Genomic DNA, 10,693 nt, shown 5'->3' on the forward strand with positions numbered 1-10,693 from the left:
GAGACTAATCAATATAATACTACAAATAAACAATCACAAATATTAAAAGTTGTGTTTACGTGTCTCCCTGTCTTTGTTTGCAGCACTGCTGAAATTCCTCAGTTCCGTTTGCCCTATGAGGTGGTGCAGTTCGAGATTGATCTGATGAAGGATCTTGGTGTAAAGGTACCAGTGAAAGAGAGATGGGGGGATGTCAGATCCTTCCAACCCATCAACAGCCAAATGTCACTGACATTAATAACCGTGCAGGGAAAAAAGCAAGCTAACAACACACAATTAAAAGCCACATTAGTGAGGCAAGTTGCAAAGACATCCATCTGTCCATTGCCTGAGAGCTGTGATGGTGAGAAATGCAATCGATAGTCCTCATCCAGATCACCTGACCATGATTAATTTGATTTTAGTCTTGAGTGAGCTGGAGAGAGACAGAAGGGGTGAGGGAAAGGGTTTCTGAAACTCAATGGAGGTTGGTTAAGGTTAGGTAAGGGGGACATCGACTCCCATTAGCTGACATTCAACACTTTATTCATTTTTTAGCAAAGAAATTCCATTTCCAATTATTTTAATCGAGAAAATTAGTGTTGATGATGATTCCACCATGTTCTGTGAACAAAAACACTTAATCTTACTCGAATAATTACCCCCATTTATTAAAAAAACAAATAAAAATAAAAAATTTCTCTTGGTCCTAAACAGACTTAGAACTACATACAATTTTACAAAAGTCATCTTTACAATCAAGCACTGAAATGTACTAATATTACCATTAATTGGCTTAACAATGTGCTAAATTATTATTTATAATTTAATAATATTATTTATATATTTTTTTAATTGATAAGTTGCTATTAGATATAAACTTTGGGTATTGACCAAAAGTAAAGAAATGTATGTTAAAAAATATTTCAATTTCAAATAAATTGTTCTGTTAATCTTTCTATCATTGAATCGTGAAAAAAAAACATGTTACACAGTTATTTCCACAAAAAAATATTAAGTAGGATAACTGTTTTAAACATTGATAATAATTAGAAATATTTATAAAGCACCAAATCAGAATGATTTCTGAAGAATCATGTGACACTATAGACTTGAGTAATGGCTGCTGACAATTCAGCTTTGCCATCACAGAAATAAATTACATTTTAAAATATATTTCAATAGAAAACATTAATTTAAAATGTTATATTTTACAATGTTACTGTTTATACTGCATTATTGATCAAATAAATGTAGCCTTGGTGAGCATAACAAACTTCTTTCAATATAATTAAAAAAATTCACACCGACTCCAAACTGTTGAACAGTAGTTTATATCGGCCATTATTGGATATATAATTGTGCTGTTAATTTCGTTTGTTTTTACTATCTTTAAAACACTAATAATTTAATAACACTGTAAAATGTAATCTTTAGCAAAAAAAAAAAAATGTCATACTGTACATTATAATGTTGTGATGCAGAAACTCACATGTAGCATTCAAAACAACTAATTTTGTTTATTTATTTTTTTATTTTTAAATATTGGCAGATAAAATGGTCAACTTATGAGTATCAGTCAAAATTTCAGTATTAGTCCATTCCTTTTCCTTTACCTAAATTAGTTTTTTTATTAATGTCATGTAAGCTGTCTATGTTGGCATCTGTCTAATTTAACTGGCTTCTACCAGGTGACAGATGAATTACTGCACAATATTGTACAATCTGATTGATATTGTTAGCTGCGCTTTATTATTTGCATTTGGCGTTCCCCTGTGACCCGTGACCCTTTAAGAATTGACCTGTGACCCACCGCCTGTGAACCACAGGTCTATTTGTCATTTGTACTCCAACACATAGCGGCACATGTGACCATAGAATCACTCTGTTTGCACTAATGTATCATAACTATACTCGTCTGTATACTGCCGTCACAAAGGTTGCGGGATGATTGATGTAATTATGTCCTGGAATTCACAGCAGTGTAGAATAATTGACGCTAACATCCTCTTTATGTGAATAATACAGACAGATGGAGGCAGCTGAGACAGATGCAGTGTGGATGTTTTGTTTTTTTTCTGACAGGTTGTTCTTGAGAAGGGACTGGGGAAGAACGGGATGACTCTGACCTCGCTGAAGGAAAAGGGCTTCCAAGTGGTCTTTGTTGGCATTGGTCAGTCCCTCTCTAGAGGTTCTTTTACCTATTTTGTGTGTGCTCACCTGTGCATGTCTTTTTTCTTTATTTGAATAAAACTGTCGCGTGCTTGCTGACTTCCTGTGCCGATAAACGAATTAGTCCCTGCATTAAAAAAATCAGTGTTCTCCTCCATTGGAGGTCACTCTGTGAAGTAAAAACTCTTTTTTTTACTGTCACGGGAAGCGCATAACCCCTGTCCTCATTTCCCTTGATATCTAACTGGCCTGTCTGTGTAATGCTCCCTGTTTCATTGTCTCTTTTTTCTGTCTTCCTGCATGTCTTGTATTCTGCCTTGCTCTCCATCACCCCATCTATTCTGTGTCCTTCAATCTGTCATTCCTTTTTGAACACACACACACTCACACACTCACTCTTTGTTAAATGGCACATTCATTATTCCATCCAGACATGATGTCCATATTTAACCTTAAAGAGATCACCAATAAATGAGAAAAGTGGTTCAGAGTTACCAATAAATGAGAATTCTGTTATTTTTTTTGTCACAAAAATGTATAATATGACTTTTTCATCAATAGAACACATAAGGAATTTTTTTTTAATTAATTGGAAATTCACCACGTCTATTTTCTTAATGCATGTTTCTACTTCATGTTTCTTAATGAACGATTCATCCATGCGTCTTTACTTTTATTTATTTATTTATTTATATGTTATAACTTGATCTTCCATTTAAATGTCATTTAATTTAATCATTTAATCCACTTCCCTTTCTTACAATCTACCGCTACCCCCACAATATCATAAAAAGGTCTAATACATCTCTATTTGAAGCTGTATTTGAGTGAGGAACAGAACAATTTTTTATTTTTTTTTTTAAATCATCTTTATCTCTCTTTAAAGTTCTTGCGAGAAGTAGCGAAGTCTGATTCCTAGGGAATTGTTCTTTTCAGTCAGACCTTTTCAATGAATCAATTGATCCAGTTCACAAACCACAAAGTCACAGCTGTTAACAACTCACTGGAGAGGAAGATCATCAATAAATAATGACTTAATTTTTCTGCGTCTCACAGAATTGTTGTATGACTTCGGAAGCCTTGGAATATGGTGCATGAGTTGTGTGGACCACATTCATGGTGCTTTTTATGGGCATTTTTTAAGCGTGAAAACTCCAATCGTTATTTATTCTAATTTGAAAAAGATCGACCAGTACATTATTCAAAATATCTCTTTTTGTGTTCCACAAAAGAAAAAAAGGACACACTTTAGTATAGGGACCAATTCTCACTATTAATTAGTTGCTTATTAGCATGCCTATTAATAACATATTGATTGTTTATTAGTACTTACAAAACACATATTCTGCATGACCATATTCTACATCCTTAATCCTACCCAATACATAAACTTAACAACTACCTTACTAACTATTAATAAGCAGCAGATTAGGAGTTTATTAATGCAAAAAGTCATAGTTAATGGTTTGTTAATGGTGAGAATTGGACCTAAAAATAAAGTGTGACCGAGAAAAGTCTATATGGACATGAGGTCGAGTAAATGATGACAGAATTTCAACTTCTTCAACTAATCCTTTAATGCTTGGCATTTGTGTTTTTTTCGCGCAGAAAGAAATATGTCCGTTGAGTCATTCTGCCTTCTATTTTTATTAAAGTAAGGAAATATTGTGTGCATTGGTGTATTGATTTGATTTGAGAAATTCAAACATTCCTTGAGGGTGACTGCTTACTCTGTGCTTCTTTCTTCTCCTTATAATTAAAAAGAATACGTATAATTTATTATGTTTGAATAACACTACTTTCTGGTAGCTAAGCTTCATTGATTTTGAGATGGGTGAGTCTCAGTACTGCTCTGGGATTTCTTTTTCTCATAAAGCAATGGCAATAAGCTGGGAATCATAAAGGAAATGATTACATTTGTGCCTCTGTAATATTTTTTCACCACTTCTCTCATGTTGTCTCTAATGTCAGCCTCTACAGTGATTGACATGCAAATGTGTACCTTTGCTTTTGAGAGGGAGAAATGGTTGAAAAACACATAAGTATGTTTCTTTTTGGCCTGTAAAAATAACTGGCGTGTTCCACGCACATCCTTTTTTGTCATTTTATCATGTGATTGCCGTGCTGTACGCTCTCTGTCTCAGTAAGGGCTATCATCAAAATATACATTTTTGGACCGTTTCGTTGAACGTTTTCAGTGTACACGCACCACAAAATCGTTCACAATGGAGGCAATTAAGCCCGGAATGCTTTAAGGTTAGCGGATGACATGTGGGTTTATCTGAAGCATTGAAAAAGATGAATGCATCTTCTAAACTACACCATATGGGTAGGCAGATTGGTCTAGATGCTCAGTTCTAATGAATATGACTCTGAGGAGGTCTTACTGAGGTCAAGTGTGTATTAGGGGTTGAACGACTTCTGATTTTTTGAAGTCAACTTTTATGTGATGAAAGTCGAGTTGAAGTAGACTAGTCGCTGATGACGTCATTAATGAACAAATAAGTCTGGAGCTGTGACAAACACCTTGTGCACAGCTATGGCATATATCGGTGCAACCCCTAGTGTGTATATCGTAATGTCACATTAGTTGAGTTTCCTACAAAAGCTTATGAAATGCAAGGAGTTGCCTAATATATATAATATTTTCTTAGATTAAAAAACAATTCTCAGTGTCACTTTATATTAAAAATGTAAAAAAAAAAAAAAAAACCTTTAACATTACTACATTATGTAATGCTTAACAAATCATAGTTTGACAGCTAGAAATAAGTGAAGGATAAAACTGTCTTTAAAAAAAAAAAACCTGTTTTGTGTCGTTTTACTGCATATGGCATTTAAGCTGTTAAAAAAAGCGGTCCAAGAACTACTTTTCAACTAAAGTTGAACAGCAGATGGTATATTGGATATCAATATGTTGTGTTTACATTTATAGCAGAACTCCAAAAAACTGAGCTGGTTAATTTTTATTGTAGTATATTACTTCTTGGTGTTGCTGTTAGTCACACAAACTTCGATTTATGTCCTCGCTGTGGTGCTGATCCAGGAACAGTACAAGCCAAAATCCATCTTAATCATTATTTAAAAACTCCCCACCCCCCCACCTCATTGGTCATGCTGTAAATATTAGCCTAGAAGATCACAACAGAACACAGAGCAGAAAACAAAGTGTTTCCTTATTACTCAAGTATAAAATCTGGAAACAAATGTGTAATACAATCCTACAAAATCCTAATGCATGTAACACTCGCTTTAGCATCAGGGAAAAACAAGACAAAAACAGCTTACCATATAGAGAGTTTCAGAATGCACATTCAAGGTTCTGAGACCCTACTTTTGTTTTAAAATAGTCAAAATCCTAACTATTTATTTCCTGATTACAATTTAATTTTGAGTCCCAGCATTATCCAGTTTAAATCTGGAAATAAACAAAGTTTATTTCAATCATGCTCAAATCATGCTGGAGAACATTAAAGTAATTTTTCACTTAGAATTTAGAAGTCGTACTAAATTTGAGCTTTTTTGAATAGATAGAAAAGGAACTTACAAAACACCTTCAGGGTTCCTCGTAAGATTTAATTTCTAAAACCATGTCTACTTCTGAACTTACCTTTCCTGTAAAACCATTACCAGTCTGTGAATCACAGTATTTCTCTTAAGCTCTTGCAGTTGCTCAATGCATTATAGGCATACAGGAAACGACTAGTATTTAATTTGTGCATGGATATGATCTGAGAAGTGTCAAATGGTGGTACGAAACAACTGCTCTCACCTGCACAACAGCTCTTGCAGTTGCTCAATGCATTATAGGCATACAGGAAACGACTAGTATTTAATTTGTGCATGGATATGATCTGGGAAGTGTCAAATGGTGGTACGAAACAACTGCTCTCACCTGCACAACTTTACAAACTTAACCATTATCCTTATGTTACCTTGTATGAAGCACCTACACTGTTCAGAACAGACTTTAAATAGCCTATAATGATGGCAGAGAAGTACAGGCAATATTATGTTTGTACCTGGAGCATCTGTGAACTTCCAGTTACCTCCTGCATGTCGTAAATGTTAATCTGTTCTCTGATGCTTCGGCAAAAAAAGTTTTTGTTTGTTGCTTCAAGGAACAAGATGCTTTTTCCCTCCCATCACACACGAAGCCTTCGTGTTCATTGCTCTAACAGTGATGATGGGCGTAATGAGATAGAGATTGATAGCCTCCATCATGCAGTACATCCTTGGGGTGCGTGCCAGCCATAATAGACAGATTTAAAGTGACGGGGGTTAAGTATCCCTTAGATCCATTTCTGTTTGCCCTTTGTCTTATCGACATACTTCTTAAGAAAGCCGCCTGCCTTTCCTCTTAGGGCTGGGTTTTGACACAAATTTCACGATTCGATTCGATTCTCATTCACAAGCTTGCGATTCGATTCGATTCAATGTCGATTATTTTGGATATATATCAGGTACAGTACATGCCAAATTTTCTCAAGGAAAAAAAATCTCAACTAATGCTGTAAAATATACATGAGAGTCAGTTGGTACAACATTACTATAATATTGAAGGTTAAAATTAATTAAGTTTTTACAATAGTAAAGTTACAGTTACATATTAATATTTCTAACGTACTCCAATTCGTTTTTTTTTTTTAATATAAACATTTAAATGGTGGCTGTCATAAAAACTTGATGGATTTATTCAAACATAAATTAAACATTAAAGAACAGTAAAAAATTATAATGAATATGTTATAGGGTGCATATATTAAGCAAAATGCCCCTCTCTACAGTTTATTTTTCTATCTGACTAATGAGTTTATGGTCACCGAATATGTTTTTCTGAGGTAAATGTGACGTTACATGTCATAAGCCATTATATTGACGTCGTTGCGCGGCTGATTGAGCGATTACAGGATACGGATTGTAAAGTTGTACTTTTTCTTTTAACTTACCTTCGGATGTTTAGTCATGTTTATTTTGTGCTGAAACTAGTATTAATGTGGAGGAGATGATCAGTTCACGTGCACCTCGTGCTGCATCTGTTGATCTGAGGCGCTTTGTCACTGTACATTAAACAGCGCCAAAACTGCATTTATTGATTAAATACTGCAATACAATGGACATAATTTGAAATCTGAGACTTTGTTTCATATTAAAAGTACCAAAGCACAATGCATATTGCGATTTATTGGATGGGAAGTACCCTTCAATGTTCCGTCCATTAACTGAAAACAGGCTAGACTAATCGATTCTTGGGATTTAGGAATCGATATCGTTCCGTAAAAATGAGAATCGATTCATATCGAGATATCAATATTTTTTACCCAGCCCTAGTTCCTCTAGTTCATTATTATACGTTATGTGTCTGCGGAGGACATAATTCCAAACAAACTCTATTAGATCACTGATTTATATTCAATTGCTGAAGTGTGTTTATGCTCAGTAGTTACAGTTAATGTTTGTACTCATAATTTTGATATAAACTGAACAAATCAAGACTTCGCTGAGGTTTTAACATGGATCGTTTGCCCTACTACAATATGCCAGATGCTCTATGAATATTAGTGCTCAGGGGCATCATGCACCTCATTTTATTTCAAGCGGGGACAAGTAACAGTTGCGACTCACTTTTTGGACTTGTGGTTCAGTTTTTGTTTAGCATGTGAGAGTACATAATATAATTTATTTGGAGAATGGATGGATGAATTAATGTAAGTAATTAATATAATTATTATAATTTATTTATTTATTAGGCATGCTATATTGCCACTGAGCTTGAGAGAAAGTGATCACCATGCATTTTTTTATTCGAATAACTTTTAGAGTTAAAAGTGACATGAAAGTGGGTAGATGATGATACATTAAAATTGAAGAATAAGATCAACCGAAATAAAATGTAGACATGTTTAGAATGGGTTCCCTTATGTTCCCTTAGTATATACAATGAAAAACGCTAATCAAACTAACAGGACATTTAATGTAATTTTACATTAAAATACTGTTGAATGTAATTTTTGGAAGTAAAAAGAACAGGTCATCTTATAATTTACAATGAACTGACATTTACAGAACTGAGTTACAATTCACATTTGATGTTTTTCATTGCAATATATGCTTATTAGTTTTTTCTTATCAGTTATGTTCATTACGGTTGCATTTATTATCTATTATCTACTTCTTTATTAATTATTTTTTTCATGCTTGACAGGTCTTCCACAAGCAAACAGGGACAAGATCTTTGAGGGCTTGGCCACAGAACAGGGATTCTACACATCAAAGGATTTCCTACCTTTGGTTGCAAAGGCCAGTAAAATAGGTGCTGAGAGAGATTCCAGTTTATATTCCTTTCATGGTGCAATGTAAAACAGTCTGAATTTACAGTATATCTTTGGATATCAACTGCTATCATTTCACAGTAATTTTACTTGACTTATTTCCTGTTGTATTATCTTGTAACAATATTACACAGACTGGGAAAAAACAAATGTGTTTATTACACAATTCTCCTCAGTAGTTCTCAGTTGTGGCATTCAGTGGTCAGACTGTTAATAGTTTCTGTTAATGGTGTTTGATGCTGGTTAAATTTCATGGCACTGAATTTTACTTACAATTTGTGTCGTTTGTTGTGTCTTTTTCTGTGGCATGTGTCTTTTGCAGGCATGTGTAATTGCCTTTCACAGCTGTCAAAGCTGCATGGGAATGTAATAGTCCTAGGTGCAGGAGACACAGCATTTGACTGCGCCACCTCTGCTCTCCGCTGTGGAGCTCGACGAGTCTTTGTGGTCTTTAGAAAGGGCTTCACCAACATTCGCGCTGTTCCAGAAGAGGTAAAAAAAAAATCAGTTCAGCAGCACCTGCAGCCAGTGATAGATTCCTATTGAAGGAACAGCTGTATACCCCACGTCCTAAAGAAGACATTTTCTCTTTTTGTCCTCTTAAATTACATTTTTAACCGTTTGTTTGTTAAAATTCTGTCAAATTCTCTCTCCATCTTTACCGTGACTCAAATGACTAGTAAATAGAGAGAATATTATGTACCTTTACAAACCCTTTTACGCCAAAAAATATTCTGCCTTGAGTATATATAAATTTTCTTTGCATAAATGAAGACAATTCCAATCATTTTTAAAAATCTTTTTATAAGTGAAGCAGTATGTAATATCTTTGCAACTAGTTGCGTACTGTTGCATAAAACCTTAAAAAAAAAAAAATCCCCAAATGGATATAATGTATTCAAGGGAATATAACCTTTAAAAAAATGAGTGTTATATTCATTATCCACCTTTCCTAGAACTTGCTTTATTGAGAACGTTGCCCAGTTTCAAAAGCCATTGTCTCAGTTATTACTGATATTTAGCAAAATTTAGTCTGTAATGTGGAATAGTTACATGAAATATTAATAATTTCAAATGGAACCTTATGAAAGTTAACACAGCTAGCCGTAGATTACATAACAGACAGTCGGAATAAAAACAATAAAAGTCAGCTGAGAAAAACTGAATGGCCTTACTTAATGGAAAAAGCTGACAGTAAAAATATTCAGACTAAAATATCTATGATAACTGATCTGAAATCTAGTGTAAGATCTGGAGTGGAGGGAGCTGGAGTTCAAAGTGGATCTTTCTCTGTGAATTTGATATCTATGATAAAAATAAACATGTGAAACCATGGATAGATAAACAGGACTAAGGAATAAATGAACAGGAACAAAGTGTCAGACTCTGTTCCGTGTCTGTGTGTGTTTTCTTTCTCCGGCTGCACTACCCCCTGTTTGTGTTGCAGATGATCATCTCCCCTGTGCGCCTCAGCATGCTAAAATAGCTTTTTTCCAGGTTATGTTTATGTCCTTAATTGGTCTTCCTGTTCCTGTTCCGATTGTGTTTCCAGGTCTTCCCCTTTTAGTTCTATTGTTCCCAGGTGTGTCCCATTAGCTCCCTTTTTATTTAAGCCGTGTGTGTTTCCATTCTTCCTCGTCTGGTATTGTGAATGTCTGTATGTGTCAACCTTCTCAGCTACGTGTGTTTTCCTGGTTCCCTTGAAGTCATTAAAATCTCCTTATTGATGTACTCTTCGTCTCCTCGTTCCTCGCTCTGCGCTCCAACAGTAGCAACGTGACACAAAGAAGGCTTACATTTTTTAAAACAATTAATTCTATCTCTTATACAATAATTTTTCACTTGCCCACAGCTAAACATTATACACAATATGCGTATATTGAGAATGGTTATACCTTAAAACATAGAACTGAATATACAGTATGGTTGATTAAGAGGCATATAAATGCACTGTAATGCATTGTGTAATTTTATGCATTAAAGTATATAAAGTATTATACAAATGTAGAAACTACTAAGGTAGTTAAATGGTGATAGAAAAATACAGTTCTCTTTCAGTCGGTCACTCTCGACGTCACGTCGGATGACCGACGAATTGGGATCTCGCTTAGAGAGACCAATCTACTTCGAGTGTAAACTAAACGAGCCAATGCAAATTGGCATGCGATTATTGCATCCAGCTGCCGCTGATCACAGCGTGAGTATAAGTA

At 34.7% G+C, this 10,693-nt stretch overlaps 1 protein-coding gene across 1 annotated transcript in view; it reads left to right on the plus strand.

Moving 5' to 3' along the window:
* LOC107718148 (dihydropyrimidine dehydrogenase [NADP(+)]) overlaps window positions 1-10,693 on the plus strand; it is a 160,745-nt gene that overhangs the window by 49,739 nt on the left and 100,313 nt on the right. The window contains exons 9-10 of the mRNA XM_016525131.1: window positions 8,357-8,464; window positions 8,806-8,975. Of these exons, the coding sequence (XP_016380617.1) occupies window positions 8,357-8,464; window positions 8,806-8,975 (278 nt within the window). The remainder of the gene's footprint in view (window positions 1-8,356; window positions 8,465-8,805; window positions 8,976-10,693) is intronic.

The sequence above is a fragment of the Sinocyclocheilus rhinocerous genome, unplaced genomic scaffold (assembly GCF_001515625.1).
Source record: "Sinocyclocheilus rhinocerous isolate Xijiao unplaced genomic scaffold, SAMN03320098_v1.1 scaffold480, whole genome shotgun sequence".
Lineage (NCBI taxonomy): Eukaryota > Metazoa > Chordata > Actinopteri > Cypriniformes > Cyprinidae > Sinocyclocheilus > Sinocyclocheilus rhinocerous.